The 19,030-nt window shown below is 46.5% G+C and overlaps 1 protein-coding gene across 1 annotated transcript in view; it reads right to left on the reverse strand.

The window, feature by feature from the left end:
* Window positions 1-1,010: 1,010 nt before the first annotated feature.
* The window catches only part of ZDHHC22 (zDHHC palmitoyltransferase 22), a 35,220-nt gene continuing 17,200 nt past the window's right edge, over window positions 1,011-19,030 (reverse strand). The window contains exon 2 of the mRNA XM_078662038.1: window positions 1,011-1,276. Coding sequence (XP_078518164.1) covers window positions 1,011-1,276 — 266 coding nt within the window. The remainder of the gene's footprint in view (window positions 1,277-19,030) is intronic.

Raw genomic sequence — 19,030 nt, forward strand, 5'->3', positions numbered from 1 at the left:
TGTGTCAAGAGGGTCTCCCCGGGTCTTCCAACCCTACCGTGTTTCAAGAGCAGCTCGCTGTGTCTTCCGATGTTTGCTTCTCGTGTGTTCAGAGTAGGCTCGCCTAATGAAGAGCGTCTCCTGGTGCAATCAGAGCGTAGGCTAATAAAGAGCGCCTCCTCGTGTAGTCAAACTCTGGAGCAATCAGCGCGCGGTGCTCATCAGTGTCGCTTGTGCATTCCGAGGTCGTGGGAGCCATTATGCAGATCTCCGCACAGCCCTGGCTCCCTAATGGCACTGAAGATGCGCGGAGAATGAGCAATGAGTTCTCTCCCTGAGCACATTTGTATTTTTAGAAGTCGTCTTCTTTCTTTTTCAGAAACCACTTCGTTCCTAGGGTTATTCAGGGTGTTTCTCCACTGAATCTTTGCAATGTTTTCCTCAAACATCAGTGAACTTTGACTGCCAAGTGGTCAACATGATTATAGTACTTTGTAGTTTTTTGAGAGTGCAGGATCAAAAAGTCCCTGGTAGGGCTAAGGACTGACTGGCCATTTTGCTGGTCTGCCAGTTTCCTAGTGAGGCCAGGCGAGGGGTTACTATCAGAGCAGGATGGGCTGCCATGACCTTACCATGACCCCCCCACTTCTGCATTCTAGACTCAGCCTCCCACAGTCTGCGGGTGATTTGAACATGTTTGCCAGGTTTGACCTTGGTTGCCTATGCATTCTTCCCCCCCTTACGGAGTTAGGATTCATTGGCTCAGGTCAGTTGTGGGGTTGACCCTTTCACCCTCCAGAGTTAGGATTAATTGGCTCAGGTCAGTTGTGGGGTTGACCCTTTCACCCCTCCAGAGTTAGGATTAATTGGCTCAGGTCAGTTGTGGGTTTGATCCTTTCACCCTCCAGAGTTAGGATTAATTGGCTCAGGTCAGTTGTGGGGTTGACCCTTTCACCCTCCAGAGTTGGATCAATGTGCTCAGGTCTGTTGTCCTCCAGTTAGGATGTGCTGCATAGTTGCTGTCCTCTGCTTCAGTCTGCTTTGAATTGGTGAAGATCGCTCTGCACGTTCAGTACAGGCAGTAGAAGTCCCAGCAGCCACCTCTTCCCAAACACCTGCAGAAGGTTGGTCCTCCAGGGTCGGGATCGCACCATCATCCTCTTCCGCACCTGGTAGCGGGTTTGCCCTCGTAGAATCAGCAGCATCTGGTGGCTGCAGAACCCAGTGCATGCCAGGCCCACCCCGAACCACAGGTAGAGCATGAGGATGACAAACATCTCCGAGCTAAGGAGAGCCCCTGCAGGAACAAGAAAGGAAGAAAGGTTCAGAATGACACCACAATATACAACAAGCTATTGAGATACAAAGAACAAATTTACAATATACTACAATCGTGGTAGCTATCGAGATACGGAGAACAAGTTTATAATATACTACAATAGTGGGAGCTATCGAGATACAGAGAACAGCGTTACAATATACTACAATCGTGGGAGCTACCGAAATACGGAGAACAAGTTTATAATATACTAGCAGCCCGTCCCGACGTTGTCCGGGTATGAATTGCTGCTGGCCAGTAGCATATTGTTTTGTAGGATTTCGTTTTGATAGCATTTCTTATCTGTGACAGGCCTGTGAAATGCTCCGATTCACAGTGCACTGCTGATGCACTTAAGAGTGCGCGTTCAGTAGTGTGTGAACTCAAGTTTCCCTACTTTATTTTTCCTTGCAATATTATATAGCGCGAACTCGACAACATGGCATGAGCACAATTTACATTACAGAAATACACATTCATTTGTGGTAGGCACGGGGAGATAAAGCGATTTGCCTGGAATCACAGGATGTTGAGCTGATGCCGAGATTCGAACGTAGCTCCCCAGCTCTAAAGTTTGCAATTCTAGAACTTGTGGCGGGAGGTGTGTCTAAAAGTGTATGTTGGTGCTGGCCATCAATGAGAGAGACCTCTGCATTTTTCAAATGGGTGGTGAAAAAATATGATTATGTTGCTGGAGATGTGGGCCGCCGTGCCACCAATGTACTTACCGGGGAGGGTAAATACCCATTATTCCGCAACATTCTTTCCGCATACCATCACCCCGCATACTTTCATTACGAAAGTACCATGACTCCGCGATGCCATTATAACGCATGGCATTACATTTTATATGCTTTTACCACGCATACATTTACAACGAAATTCGTTGTAAATGCATGAATGGTAAAAGCATGTTTTTTTTAATGATTGGATAAGGTAAGTATGGGTATAGGGGTATATGTTTTGGGGTACTGAGGTATATGTTTTGGGGTGTTTGGGTATTTTAAGGGTTCAGATATAGTTTTGGGTCATGGGGTACAGGGGTAGTTTTAGGGTTTAGGGATAGGTATGGGTTTTGGGATACAGGGGTATTTTTAGGGTTCAGGGCTAGGTTTGGGTTTTGGGGTATAGGGGTATTTTTAGGGTTCAGGGGTAGGTTTGGGTTTTGGGGTACAGGGGTATTTTAAGGGTTCAGGGCTAGGTTTGGGTTTTGGGGTACAGGGGTATTTTTAGGATTCAGGGCTAGGTTTGGGTTTTGGGGTGCAGGGGTATTTTAGGGTTCAGGGCTAGGTTTGGGTTTTGGGGTACAGGGTTATTTTTAGGGTTCAGGGCTAGGTTTGGGTTTTGGGGTACAGGGGTATTTTTAGGGTTTAGGGGTAGGTTTGGGTTTTGGGGTACAGGGGTATTTTAAGGGTTCAGGGCTAGGTTTGGGTTTTGGGGTAAAGGGGTATTTTAGGGTTCAGGGGTGGTTTGGGGGTACAGTGGTATTTTTAGGGTTCAGGGCTAGGTTTGGGTTTTGGGGTACAGGGTTATTTTTAGGGTTCAGGGCTAGGTTTGGGTTTTGGGGTACAGGGGTATTTTTAGGGTTCAGGGGTAGGTTTGGGTTTTGGGGTACAGGGGTATTTTAAGGGTTCAGGGCTAGGTTTGGGTTTTGGGGTAAAGGGGTATTTTAGGGTTCAGGGTGGTTTTGGGGTACAGTGGTATTTTTAGGGTTCAGGGCTAGGTTTGGGTTTTGGGGTACAGGGGTATTTTTAGGGTTCAGGGGTAGGTTTGGGTTTTGAGGTACAGGGGTATTTTTAGGGTTTAGGGATAGGTTTGGGTTTTGGGGTACAGGGTATATTTATAGGGTTAAGATGGGTTAGTGTTTAAGGGTGTTGGGGTATTTTAAGGAGTAAGGGTGGGTTATGATTATGGGGTGCAGGGGTATTTAAAGGGAGCAGGCTGGGATTAGCACACGATATGAGACATGGCATGAAGGGCGGAACGTACCACAGGCCCCCAGCATTTGTCACGCCCCCAGCACACACCCACAGCACAACACAGACACGCCCACAAGGGACTACTTTGCTGGCACGGTTCTTTTACCTTTTAAATGTATATGGTGGGCGTCTGCATAGCCTATGTCCTTCTGCTGCAACTGCCCTTTCCAACGCTGTATTGGGTGTTGTGATTGGTGCTGTGGTTCCTGAGATTACCCGCCTCAAAGGTTTGGGCTCTCTCTTTATAATATTAGTATAGACTACAAGAGTGGAAGCTATCGAGATAAAGAGAACAGCTTTATAATATACTACAAGCGTGGGAGCTGTCAAGATAGAGAGAACAACTTTACAATATACTACAAGTGTGGGAGCTATCAAGAGACAGAGAACAACTTTACAATATACAACAAGCGTGGGAGCTATCGAGATACAGGGAACAACTTTACAATATACTACAAGCAAGGGAGCTATCAAGATACAGATAACAACTTTACAATATACTACAAGCTTGGAAGCTATCGAGATACAGAGAAAAACGTTACAATATACTACAAGTGCGGGAGCTATCTAGAGACAGAGAACAACTTTACATGTGTGGGAGTTGTTAAGATACAGAGAATAACGTTACCATATACTACAAGCATGGAAGCCATAGAGATACAGAGAACAACTTTACAATATGCTACAAGTGTGGGAGCCATAGAGATACAGAGAACAAATATACTACAAGCATAGGAGCTATAGTGATACAGAGAATAGTTCCACACTTACAACAAGCATGGGAACTATTGAGATACAGGGAACAACTTTACACTATACAACAGGCATGGGAGATATCAAGTTGGAGAGGATAGCTCCACAACTTACAACAATGATAAGAGCTATTGAGATTCAGGGAACAACTTTACAATATACAACACGTGGGAGCTTTCGAGATACAGAGAACAACTTTACAATATACAACAAGCATGGGAGTTATTGAGATACAGGGAACAACTTTACAATATACTACAAGCGTGGGAGCTGTCAAAGATACAGAGACCAACTTTACATTATACTACAAGCATGGGAGCTATCTAGATACCAAGAACAAATATACTACAAGCATAGGAGCTATAGAGATACAGAGAATAGCTCCACAACTTACAACAAGCATGGGAGCTATTGAGATACAGGGGACAACTTTACACTATACAACAAGCGTGGGAGATATCGAGTTAGAGAGGATAGCTCCACAACTTACAACAATGATAAGAGCTATTGAGATACAGGGAACAACTTTACAATATACAAAATGCGTGGGAGCTATTGAGATACAGGGAACAACTTTACAATATACTACAAGTGCGGGAGATATTGAGAGATATGGAATAGCACCACAACTTACAAAATGCATGAAAGCTATTGAGATAAGGGAACGTCTTTACAATATACAACAAGCGTGGGAGATATTGAGAGATATGGAATAGCACCACAATCAATTACAGCAAGCATGGGAGCTTTGAGATGCAGGGAATGACATAACAATATACAGCAAGCATGGGAAGATATCAAGATACAGAGAACAGCACCACAACTTGCAATAGGAATGTGAGCTATTGAGATACAAGGAAAGACTTTACAATATACAACAAGCATGGGAGATATTGAGATACAGAGAATTGCACCACAAATTACAACTAGCATGGGAGCTATTGAGATACAGGTAATGACTTTACACTATACAACAAGCGTGGGAGATATCGAGATATTGAGAATAGCACCACAACTTGCAACAAGCATGGGAGCTATTGAGATACAGATAATAGTGCCACAACAACACGAATGAGAGCTACTGAGCTACAGGGAACGACTTTACAATATACAACAAATGTGGGAGATATCGAGATACAGAGAATAGCACCACAACTTGCAACAAGCATGGGAGCTATTGAGATACAGGGAACGACTTTACAATATACATCAAGCCTGGGAGAAATCGAGATTCCGAGAATAGCACCACAACTTATAACAAGCATGGGAGCTATTGAGAAATAGGTAGCAACTTTACACTGTACAACAAGTGTGGGAGATATCGAGATACAGAGAACAGGGTTAAATAATCAATGAAGAAGGTAGCTATTGTGAAACAGAGACCAGCACTACAATATATATCAAGCGTGAGAACTATCATGATCCAGAAAACAGCACCACAATATGAAACAAACATGCGAGCTACTGAGATACAGGGAACAACTTTGCAATATACTGATAGAAAGAACAGCACCACAATATCCAATAAGCATGACAAACATTGAGAAACAGAGAACAGCACTATAATGTACTACAAAGAAGGGAGCTATCTAGAAATGGAGAACAGCTCTACAATACGCAACAAACACAGAATCTATGGAGATACCGAGAACAGCATTACAATCTAAAAAACATGGGAATTATCAAGATACACCACCACAATATATATCAAGCATGGGAGCCCTCACAATACAGAGAACAGCACTACAAGTAAGCATGGGAGCTATCAGGATTTGTAGAACAGCACTATAAAATATAACATACAATAGAGGTTAGTTGTGTTTTTTTGCATTGTTATGTATTTCAGGGTATTTTAGCTGTATATTGTGGGTGTAATTTTGCTATGCAAAAACATTGTAGCCAAAATATGGAGTACATAAGTATATATAGGTAAGTATAGGTTTACTGTACTTAACCCTACATGTGTAGCAGGCAGTATACACATATTCAAGGTGAATGAGTGTGGAATTAAGAATAATAAGGAGCAGTATAAAGTACAATAAAAACAGGAGCTACGGACATATAAAGTAGCACTATAAAATGCAGCAATATAGTAAGCACAAAAGCTATAGACTCTCAAAAAGTTTCACAACAAAAATAGGTCCCAGAGAGCAGCGCCACTCCACAAAACAAACACGGAGGCTTCAGAGATTGATGGAAAAACATCACATCATTGTGCTGTAAACAACGAGCTAATTATTGAGTCCAGAAAATAGAACCACAACATGGAGTAACAATTGGAGCTAGTCGGACTCTGGAAGCAGCACCACAATATAGAAAGGCATGGGCGTCATTGAGATACAGAGAAGCAGCACCACATGATTTAACGAACATAGGAGCTATAGCTGTCCAAATAACAGTATCAGAATATACAACAAGCAGGAGAGTTACAGAGATTCAGAGGATAACACCACAATATATACCAAATACTAGGGCTTCAGAAATTCATGGAGCAGCGTTATGATATTTTACATCAAACATAAACGTAAGACCTATTGAGATGTATGTGTATCTATACTAATATAATAAAGAGAGAGCCCAAACCTTTGAGGCGGGTAATCTCAGGAACCACAGCACCAATCACAACACCCAATACAGAGTTGGAAAGGGCAGTTTCAGCAGAAGGACATAGGCTATGCAGACGCCCACCATATACATTTAAAAGGTAAAAGAACCGTGCCAGCAAAGTAGTCCCTTGTGGGCGTGTCTGTGTTGTGCTGTGGGTGTGTGCTGGGGGCGTGACAAATGCTGGGGGCATGTGGTACGTTCCGCCCTACATGCCATGTCTCATATCGTGTGCTAATCCCAGCCTGCTCCCTTTAAATACCCCTGCACCCCATATACATAACCCACCCTTACTCCTTAAAATACCCCAACACCCTTAAACACTAACCCATCTTAACCCTATAAATATACCTTGTACCCCAAAACCCAAACCTATCCCTAAACCCTAAAAATACCCCTGTACCCCAAAACCCAAACCTAGCCCTGAACCCTATAAATACCCCTGTACCTCAAAACCCAAACCTACCCCTGAACCCTAAAAATACCCCTGTACCCCAAAACCCAAACCTAGCCCTGAACCCTAAAAATACCACTGTACCCCAAAACCACCCCTGAACCCTAAAATACCCCTTTACCCCAAAACCCAAACCTAGCCCTGACCCCTTAAAATACCCCTGTACCCCAAAACCCAAACCTACCCCTGAACCCTAAAAATACCCCTGTACCCCAAAACCCAAACCTAGCCCTGAACCCTAAAAATAACCCTGTACCCCAAAACCCAAACCTACACCTGAACCCTAAAATACCCCTGTACCCCAAAACCCAAACCTAGCCCTGAATCCTAAAAATACCCCTGTACCCCAAAACCCAAACCTAGCCCTGAACCCTTAAAATACCCCTGTACCCCAAAACCCAAACCTACCCCTGAACCCTAAAAATACCCCTATACCCCAAAACCCAAACCTAGCCCTGAACCCTAAAAATACCCCTGTACCCCAAAACCCATACCTATCCCTAAACCCTAAAACTACCCCTGTACCCCATGACCCAAAACTTTATCTGAACCCTTAAAATACCCAAACACCCCAAAACATATACCTCAGTACCCCAAAACATATACCCCTATACCCATACTTACCGTATCCAAACATTTTTAAAAAACATGCTTTTCCCACTTATGCATTTACAACGAATTTCGTTGTAAATGTATGCGTGGTAAAAGCATATAAAATACAATGCCATGCGTTATAATGGCATTGCGGAGTCATGGTACTTTCGTAATGAAAGTATGCGGGGTGATGGTATGCGGAAAGAAAGTTGCGGAATAATGGGTGTTTACCCTCCCCCGGTAAGTACATTGGTGGCACGGCGGCCCACATCTCCAGCAACATACTCATATTTTTTCACCACCCATTTGAAAAATGCACAGGTCTCTCTCATTTATGGCCAGCACCAACATACACTTTTAGACACACCTCCCGCCACAAGTTCTAGAATTGCAAACTTTAGAGCTGGGGAGCTACGTTCGAATCTCGGCATCAGCTCAACATTCTGTGATTCCAGGCAAATCGCTTTATCTCCCCGTGCCTACCACAAATGAATGTGTATTTCTGTAATGTAAATTGTGCTCATGCCATGTTGTCGAGTTCGCGCTATATAATATTGCAAGGAAAAATAAAGTAGGGAGACTCGAGTTCACACACTACTGAACGTGCACTCTTAAGTGCATCAGCAGTGCACTGTGAATCGGAGCGTTTCACAGGCCTGTCACAGATAAAAAATGCTATCAAAACGAAATCCTACAAAACAATATACTACTGGCTGGCAGCAATTCATACCCGGACAATGTCGGGACGGGCTGCTAGTATATATATATATATATATATGTGTGTGTGTGTGTGTGTATGTATATGTATATATATATTTAACTAAAAAAGGTTAAAATGACATTTATATTAGGTGAAAATGTCTTAAAAAAATAAAAAATGTAAACTAAAAAAAAAACACTGATATTCACCAGTTATCATTAACTGAAGTAACTATAACTTGTGCACTTCCATTGCACAGTGATGCCATTAACTATGTCATTTCAGTTGTCATCAGTGGTGTTACCAAGGATATCATAAAACATGTCATGAGTGATGTAATAAGTAAGGTCATAGAAAACACAACACGTTGATGGACAGAGTGCTGAAACGTTTCAACCACTTCCCCCCAGTTAAGAGATCTGGGTTTAAGCCATCATTCTTCTGATCACTATGCCACCCCAGTTTGGGCCCAACCATATGCAAATCAGTCTTTACCCTGCTCCTCATGGGAACAGTCCAGCCCATGACTGGTTTGCATATGGCTGGGTCCACACTGGGGTGACGTTGCGAGCAGAATCACAATGGATCCAACCCAGATCTGTGCCTGGGGGTGAGTGTTTGAAGAGTTTTAATACACCATCCATCATTTTATTTTGTGATGTTGCTATGTGCTCCCTCCGTGGCTTAGGGCATGCCCAGGCATGGTCTTGCCCGCTGCACCACAGAATTCAAGCTGGCCTGGCTGATGATGGGTGATATCCTGAAATTGGTTCCAGGATGCTTGTTTCCAGACCAGGTTGGACCTGGCTTGGCAGTTCGGGCTCAACTGTTCCCATGGGGAGGGGGGTCAAGACTAATTTGCATATGGCTGGGTCCAAACTGGGGTGACGTGGCAAGCAAAATGATGGTTTAAACCCAGATCTGTGATGGGGTGAGTGTTTGAAAAGTTTCAACACTCCATCTATCATTTTATTTTGTGATGCTGATATGTGAGGTTATAAGCAGTGTATAGCAAATGTGCAAGTTATACGTACTTCAGTTAACTATAACTGGTCAATTTCAATGTTTTCTTGTTTAAAATGATATTGTTAACAAATAATTTCACCTAACTATAGCATTACTTTACCTTTAGTATAAATTCAACTTTACTCTTTAGTTTTTTCAGTGAATCTGACTAGTTTTGTTTTATGTGAAGTAAGATTGTATTCCATTCTTAACTATCCCCACCCTCAGTAGCACATGGCCCTTGGCCCTGTTCGGTGGGGGGTTAGGCAGTTCTCCTGCTTAGTTTTGTGGAGGTCTCCCTGAGTACCACAAGAGTACAACAAGTCTATGATGCAAAAACATTTGTTATGCATTTTGACTAGTGGGGGGGGGGCACCACCCCACAAGGGCCTATGAGTCAGAGAATCACTACCCTACCCTCTTGTATGTTGTTTTATTTTCATTTTCAGGACATTGAGACCGAGTCCCTGAGTCATGAAATTATAGCCGCAACATTTCTCTTTAAGTTATTGCCAACCAATCACAGTGATGGGTCTTGTGATACTGGTGTAAGTCCCATGAGACCAGCAAATCAGAAGGCATCATATGTTATTTACAAATGGGGGTGGGGTCGCACACTACTCACACACCGGCGGTGTCGCCCCTAAGGACTCTGGTCAATGTAGTAAAGTGTTCGCGATGCATCATCTTTCGATCTTCTGCTATCTTCGCTGTCTTCGCCATGCCTGGACACGTGTTTCGGGGTATTACCCCTCATCAGCAGGGATAGGCCGTGTACTGGGGTTGCCGATGGCTGCCAATATCTGCCAGGTATAGTACCACTCAGGCGCGCAGGTGCGGGATCCCAGGCTCGTCAGCCCGCTGCTCAAGGGAGCTTTAAAGTTACAAATGGGGGTGGGGTCGCACACTACTCACACACCGGCGGTGTCGCCCCTAAGGACTCTGGTCAATGTAGTAAAGTGTTCGCGATGCATCATCTTTCGATCTTCTGCTATCTTCGCTGTCTTCACCATCCCTGGACACGTGTTTCGGGGTATTACCCCTTATCAGCAGGGATAGTCCGTGTACTGGGGTTGCCGATGGCTGCCAATATCTGCCAGGTATAGTACCACTCAGGCGCGCAGGTGCGGGATCCCAGGCTCGTCAGCCCGCTGCTCAAGGGAGCTTTAAAGTTACAAATGGGGGTGGGGTCGCACACTACTCACACACCGGCGGTGTCGCCCCTAAGGACTCTGGTCAATGTGGTAAAGTGTTCGCGATGCATCATCTTTCGATCTTCTGCTATCTTCGCTGTCTTCACCATCCCTGGACACGTGTTTCGGGGTATTACCCCTCATCAGCAGGGATAGGCCGTGTACTGGGGTTGCCGATGGCTGCCAATATCTGCCAGGTATAGTACCACTCAGGCGCGCAGGTGCGGGATCCCAGGCTCGTCAGCCCGCTGCTCAAGGGAGCTTTAAAGTTACAAATGGGGGTGGGGTCGCACACTACTCACACACCGGCGGTGTCGCCCCTAAGGACTCTGGTCAATGTAGTGAAGTGTTCGCGATGCATCATCTTTCGATCTTCTGCTATCTTCGCAGTCTTCGCCATCCCTGGACACGTGTTTAGGGGTATTACCCCTCATCAGCAGGGATAGGCCGTGTACTGGGGTTGCCGATGGCTGCCAATATCTGCCAGGTATAGTACCACTCAGGCGCGCAGGTGCGGGATCCCAGGCTCGTCAGCCCGCTACTCAAGGGAACTTTAAAGTTACAAATGGGGGTGGGGTCGCACACTACTCACACACCGGCGGTGTCGCCCCTAAGGACTCTGGTCAATGTAGTAAAGTGTTTGCGATGCATCATCTTTCGATCTTCTGCTATCTTCGCTGTCTTCGCCATCCCTGGACACGTGTTTCGGGGTATTACCCCTCATCAGCAGGGATAGGCCGTGTACTGGGGTTGCCGATGGCTGCCAATATCTGCCAGGTATAGTACCACTCAGGCGCGCAGGTGCGGGATCCCAGGCTCGTCAGCCCGCTGCTCAAGGGAGCTTTAAAGTTACAAATGGGGGTGGGGTCGCACACTACTCACACACCGGCGGTGTCGCCCCTAAGGACTCTGGTCAATGTAGTCAAGTGTTCACGATGCATCATCTTTCGATCTTCTGCTATCTTCGCCGTCTTCGCCATCCCTGGACACGTGTTTCGGGTATTACCCCTCATCAGCAGGGAAAGGCCGTGTACTGGGGTTGCCGATGGCTGCCAATATCTGCCAGGTATAGTACCACTCAGGCGCGCAGGTGCGGGATCCCAGGCTCGTCAGCCGGCTGCTCAAGGGAGCTTTAAAGTTACAAATGGGGGTGGGGTCGCACACTACTCACACACCGGCGGTGTCGCCCCTAAGGACTCTGGTCAATGTAGTAAAGTGTTCGCGATGCATCATCTTTCGATCTTCTGCTATCTTCGCTGTCTTCGCCATCCCTGGACACGTGTTTCGGGGTATTACCCCTCATCAGCAGGGATAGGCCGTGTACTGGGGTTGCCGATGGCTGCCAATATCTGCCAGGTATAGTACCACTCAGGCGCGCAGGTGCGGGATCCCAGGCTCGTCAGCCCGCTGCTCAAGGGAGCTTTAAAGTTACAAATGGGGGTGGGGTCGCACACTACTCACACACCGGCGGTGTCGCCCCTAAGGACTCTGGTCAATGTAGTAAAGTGTTCGCGATGCATCATCTTTCGATCTTCTGCTATCTTCGCTGTCTTCGCCATCCCTGGACACGTGTTTCGGGGTATTACCCCTCATCAGCAGGGATAGGCCGTGTACTGGGGTTGCCGATGGCTGCCAATATCTGCCAGGTATAGTACCACTCAGGCGCGCAGGTGCGGGATCCCAGGCTCGTCAGCCCGCTGCTCAAGGGAGCTTTAAAGTTACAAATGGGGGTGGGGTCGCACACTACTCACACACCGGCGGTGTCGCCCCTAAGGACTCTGGTCAATGTAGTAAAGTGTTCGCGATGCATCATCTTTCGATCTTCTGCTATCTTCGCTGTCTTCGCCATCCCTGGACACGTGTTTCGGGGTATTACCCCTCATCAGCAGGGATAGGCCGTGTACTGGGGTTGCCGATGGCTGCCAATATCTGCCAGGTATAGTACCACTCAGGCGCGCAGGTGCGGGATCCCAGGCTCGTCAGCCCACTGCTCAAGGGAGCTTTAAAGTTACAAATGGGGGTGGGGTCGCACACTACTCACACACCGGCGGTGTCGCCCCTAAGGACTCTGGTCAATGTAGTAAAGTGTTCGCGATGCATCATCTTTCGATCTTCTGCTATCTTCGCTGTCTTCGCCATCCCTGGACACGTGTTTCGGGGTATTACCCCTCATCAGCAGGGATAGGCCGTGTACTGGGCTTTAAAGTTACAAATGGGGGTGGGGTCGCACACTACTCACACACCGCCGGTGTGTGAGTAGTGTGCGACCCCACCCCCTTTTTGTAACTTTAAGCTCCCTTGAGCCGCCGGCTGACGAGCCTGGGATCCCGCACCTACGCGCCTGAGTGGTACTATACCTGGCAGATATTTGGCAGCCATCGGCAATCCCAGTACACGGCCTATCCGTGCTGATGAGGGGGTAATACCCCGAAACACGTGTCCAGGGATGGCGAAGACAGCAGAAGATCGAAAGATGATGCATCGCGGAACACATAACTACATTAACCAGAGTCCTTAGGGGCGATACCGCTGGTGTGTGAGTAGTGTGCGACCCCACCCCCTTTTTGTAACTTTAAGCTCCCTTGAGCCGCCGGCTGACGAGCCTGGGATCCCGCACCTACGCGCCTGAGTGGTACTATACCTGGCAGATATTTGGCAGCCATCGGCAACCCCAGTACACGGCCTATCCCTGCTGATGAGGGGTAATACCCCGAAACACGTGTCCAGGGATGGCGAAGACAGCGAAGACAGCAGAAGATCGAAAGATGATGCATCGCGGAACACATAACTACATTAACCAGAGTCCTTAGGGGCGATACCGCCGGTGTGTGAGTAGTGTGCGACCCCACCCCCTTTTTGTAACTTTAAGCTCCCTTGAGCCGCCGGCTGATGAGCCTGGGATCCCGCACCTACGCGCCTGAGTGGTACTATACCTGGCAGATATTTGGCAGCCATCGGCAACCCCAGTACACGGCCTATCCCTGCTGATGAGGGGTAATACCCCGAAACACGTGTCCAGGGATGGCGAAGACAGCAGAAGATCGAAAGATGATGCATTGCGGAACACATAACTACATTAACCAGAGTCCTTAGGGGCGATACCGCCGGTGTGTGAGTAGTGTGCGACCCCACCCCCTTTTTGTAACTTTAAGCTCCCTTGAGCCGCCGGCTGACGAGCCTGGGATCCCGCACCTACGCGCCTGAGTGGTACTATACCTGGCAGATATTTGGCAGCCATCGGCAACCCCAGTACACGGCCTATCCCTGCTGATGAGGGGTAATACCCCGAAACACGTGTCCAGGGATGGCGAAGACAGCGAAGACAGCAGAAGATCGAAAGATGATGCATCGCGGAACACATAACTACATTAACTAGAGTCTTTAGGGGCGATACCGCCGGTGTCTGAGTAGTGTGCGACCCCACCCCCTTTTTGTAACTTTAAGCTCCCTTGAGCCGCCGGCTGACGAGCCTGGGATCCCGCACCTACGCGCCTGAGTGGTACTATACCTGGCAGATATTTGGCAGCCATCGGCAACCCCAGTACACGGCCTATCCCTGCTGATGAGGGGTAATACCCCGAAACACGTGTCCAGGGATGGCGAAGACAGCGAAGACAGCAGAAGATCGAAAGATGATGCATCGCGGAACACATAACTACATTAACCAGAGTCCTTAGGGGCGATACCGCCGGTGTGTGAGTAGTGTGCGACCCCACCCCCTTTTTGTAACTTTAAGCTCCCTTGAGCCGCCGGCTGACGAGCCTGGGATCCCGCACCTACGCGCCTGAGTGGTACTATACCTGGCAGATATTTGGCAGCCATCGGCAACCCCAGTACACGGCCTATCCCTGCTGATGAGGGGTAATACCCCGAAACACGTGTCCAGGGATGGCGAAGACAGTGAAGACAGCAGAAGATCGAAAGATGATGCATCGCGGAACACATAACTACATTAACCAGAGTCCTTAGGGGCGATACCGCCGGTGTGTGAGTAGTGTGCGACCCCACCCCCTTTTTGTAACTTTAAGCTCCCTTGAGCCGCCGGCTGACGAGTCTGGGATCCCGCACCTACGCGCCTGAGTGGTACTATACCTGGCAGATATTTGGCAGCCATCGGCAACCCCAGTACACGGCCTATCCCTGCTGATGAGGGGTAATACCCCGAAACACGTGTCCAGGGATGGCGAAGACAGCGAAGACAGCAGAAGATTGAAAGATGATGCATCGCGGAACACATAACTACATTAACCAGAGTCCTTAGGGGCGATACCGCTGGTGTGTGAGTAGTGTGCGACCCCACCCCCTTTTTGTAACTTTAAGCTCCCTTGAGCCGCCGGCTGACGAGCCTGGGATCCCGCACCTACGCGCCTGAGTGGTACTATACCTGGCAGATATTTGGCAGCCATCGGCAACCCCAGTACACGGCCTATCCCTGCTGATGAGGGGTAATACCCCGAAACACGTGTCCAGGGATGGCGAAGACAGCGAAGACAGCAGAAGATCGAAAGATGATGCATCGCGGAACACATAACTACATTAACCAGAGTCCTTAGGGGCGATACCGCCGGTGTGTGAGTAGTGTGCGACCCCACCCCCTTTTTGTAACTTTAAGCTCCCTTGAGCCGCCGGCTGACGAGCCTGGGATCCCGCACCTACGCGCCTGAGTGGTACTATACCTGGCAGACATTTGGCAGCCATCGGCAACCCCAGTACACGGCCTATCCCTGCTGATGAGGGGTAATACCCCGAAACACGTGTCCAGGGATGGCGAAGACAGCGAAGACAGCAGAAGATCGAAAGATGATGCATCGCGGAACACATAACTACATTAACCAGAGTCCTTAGGGGCGATACCGCCGGTGTGTGAGTAGTGTGCGACCCCACCCCCTTTTTGTAACTTTAAGCTCCCTTGAGCAGCCGGCTGACGAGCCTGGGATCCCGCACCTACGCGCCTGAGTGGTACTATACCTGGCAGATATTTGGCAGCCATCGGCAACCCCAGTACACGGCCTATCCCTGCTGATGAGGGGTAATACCCCGAAACACGTGTCCAGGGATGGCGAAGACAGCGAAGACAGCAGAAGATCGAAAGATGATGCATCGCGGAACACATAACTACATTAACCAGAGTCCTTAGGGGCGATACCGCCGGTGTGTGAGTAGTGTGCGACCCCACCCCCTTATCATATGTTATTTGTTCCATCAGTATTCCCTTGGTAGTACCACAGTACTTGCTTGGGACTCCCTCAAGGGTTCAGTGAGTACGCAGCGACCTCGGTAGTACTGTGTCGCTAAATGGCTATACATTTTGAAGCTTAATGTCTCTCAAATGGCTGAACAGATTTTCACCAAGACACACAATGCATGCTTTCTGGGTAAAGATCTAGCTTACTGTTAAAATTGATGTAGCTACGCTTTTGGCTGCAGTATTGTCTAAAGTTCCTATGGTAAAGTGCATGTGGAAAACACGTTTTGGGACCCGCCGTTTTGTCTGTCCTTGTTTGCAGGATCACCTCAAAACCATTAAGGAAGGAGCTGAGATGGATGAACTTTTTTTGGAAAGTTTGATGAAGATTTGTCAAACGGAGTCAAAGTTATTAGCTAAACAAAAAATCTATTTTTATTGAAACTCATTCCTAACACCATCAAGGTGCAGGGAATTTGATTTGCGCACCTATCCAATAAATGTTTTTCAAATAATTTTATTTTCATCCCATCACACTTAGATTTTACCTACGTTTTTTGTCAATGCTTAACTATTCTATTTACTTCCCATTTTTCAGTAATCACATTGAATATAATTTTTTGTTTCTACAATGCTCTTTACTTGTGAATTCCAACCGTTGTGAATTCAAGCAACTCATATTCACAACTTGAAACAACATACACTAAAATCAATTGACTTTACATCTACCTTTAAGAACGTCTATAGATTGATTACATACTGAGTATTCGATATATCACACAAAATTCTGCTAATTTAACCAGTCTTGAAAAGTAATGGCAAATGTTTAATGGAAAAAATACACAATGGCCTATTCTACAAAATATCCTGCAAAGCCCGAGAGCAGAAACATTTGAATGTTGCTTGGTTAAAAAAAAAAAAAGTTATGTTGATATTTAAACATAGAATCACTGACTACGGATTGAATCTTTCCGTAGCAAGCAGAGACTACTCAAACTCCAGACTCCAGAATGCCAATCAGTCTGCAGAAGCAAAGTATCAAAACATTCATCACCAAGGAATGACACTCTTGGCCAGTACACATCAGAGGGATGCCCATAAACGCATGGCACTGCCCATAAATAGCAGATGTATTCCCAGCTGGCATGCGAGCAGGGAATGTAAGAAACCACCAAGGAGACCACGAGAGCCACCAGCCGAGCAAATGAATGCGAAGTGACAGTTGCCATTACAGTGGCGACGTGACCTGGTGTACATGTGGGAAGGAGAGACCTCCCAACTGGGAGTTCTTTCCTTCTGTCACAGATGCCGAAACCGCAGGCGGCAACACACCGTGCACAAGGCTGGGATTCTGCAGCAGGGCACTAAATCTAAAACCGAAGAACATAGGAAAAGCATAAAGAGCAGAGACGTGCCGTGAATCGAGATAGAAATAAAATGGTTACAGTTAGAGGATTATTATTTCCGAATATACCTGGTACCAGTACATCAAGAAAAAGAACAAGCTGGCCTGAAATAAGCCCAATTGGGTAAGACCTGTGCAAAAAAAACTCAATACAAAGATATTTAAAGGCTGTCTAGTGTGTACAATAATACCCCTTAATCACGTTTTTTAATGAACACATAGCTGCATAAGATTGAACAAAGAGGTAAGACAATGTGGAGAAGTGTGGCTCACTGGTTAGAGGAGGCAGACCTGGAAGCAGACGTCAGCCAGGGACCAGGGTTCAATTCCCGGCTCGGCGGGGTCTTGAGTCCTAAAATGTCCATGGACTCGACAATTCTCGCTCCGGGGCCTACTCGATTCACAGGTTGACACTCTGCGACTCTGGGCAATAGCTTGCTTAATCTCCACAACGGCCCCTCGCGGCAGGATGCCTGGCTTTCACCTTGCGGATACCCTACCGGGGTTATCTCACAGGGGAATACCAGGACGGGTTCCCTAAGCAAGCGCTTAGAAACCGCTCGGTGATTTGCGCTATATAAATTCCTGTACATTTACATTTACAATAGTTTTTCATTATGCGACTGAGAGCACCCCCATTTTCATCTATAGTGACCTATAATGATTTTAAGAGCAGCACGTAAAACTACAACACATGTGGAGTCTATTGCACTTCAAAAGTCAGCAGCACTATACACAGCAGCATGGAAAGCCACAGAGGGTGTGATAACAGCACCACAATACAGGAAACAAGGGAGGAAAATAGACTAAATGAACACCACCATAATGGTGGGCAAAATAGGGGGAACCCCTTTCTTCTCCCAAGGCTGTGATTTAAAACAATATTCCTATCATCACACAATACTATAGACATGCTACAATGAACGTATCTTTTGGAAACTAATTCGGTATTTATATATCAACTATTTTCAACCACACAGAAAGTTTTAAAGTACAGAATGTTTAGGAATGTAATAGTGAAAGGAAAAAACAAAAACGTGCTCTACTTCATTTCAGTAGCAATTTGTGAACATGTTGTGTAAAAAAATGGTTTTGGGTAGTAGTGGTTCTACATTGAAGTAAGTGACAATATTAGAGTATGAAAGTTTAGATAATGAATTCAAGTTTAATGTGGCATATTTAGTGGATAGCTGGCAAACAAATTTGAATTCTAAAATGATAATGTTTAAACGTATAAGAGATTGGCTCATTGCGATGTTTATAAGGGCCACTAGAACTTAAAGTATTTTCTTCATCGCACTAGGATTGGCATGGTTTAGTAGTAGTTAATACATTGTGTAAAAAAAATACTTTTCTAATTTATTTTTTCTATTTTGATCTTTTCAAGGACCTGGGGACCAGGGTACCACTACCCTGCCCATTCGTATGTTGTTTTTAAAAAAAAGTCAGAACATGAGGACCGAGTCGCCTACTCCTACATTGATAGCCGCACCATTTCTCTTCAAGTTGTGGGCAGCCAATCTCAGTGTTCAGTCTTGCAGAAATGTACAGCTATTATTACAATTGTTAACTATAACATCACTTTAACCTTTAATTTTTTTCAGCATATTTTTGTTTTTTTTAAATATAATTTAAGACGTCCATTGCTGTGATCAGTGCGGGATTGGCTGCAGAGCCTGCAGCCAAACCCCTGCAGGCACCCACCCACGTGCTGCACACAGTGTTTGACCACGGGCAACAGGGGATTGGGCCCAATTCCCCGGGTGACCAACTCCTCACAGCGCACAATGTAGGTTTGGGTGCCAAATCAAATATTTTTGTGTGCTGCAGTTCTGTGGATCCCCCACCAGGCTTAACACGG

The sequence above is a fragment of the Lissotriton helveticus genome, chromosome 9 (assembly GCF_964261635.1).
Source record: "Lissotriton helveticus chromosome 9, aLisHel1.1, whole genome shotgun sequence".
In the NCBI taxonomy this organism is placed as follows: domain Eukaryota; kingdom Metazoa; phylum Chordata; class Amphibia; order Caudata; family Salamandridae; genus Lissotriton; species Lissotriton helveticus.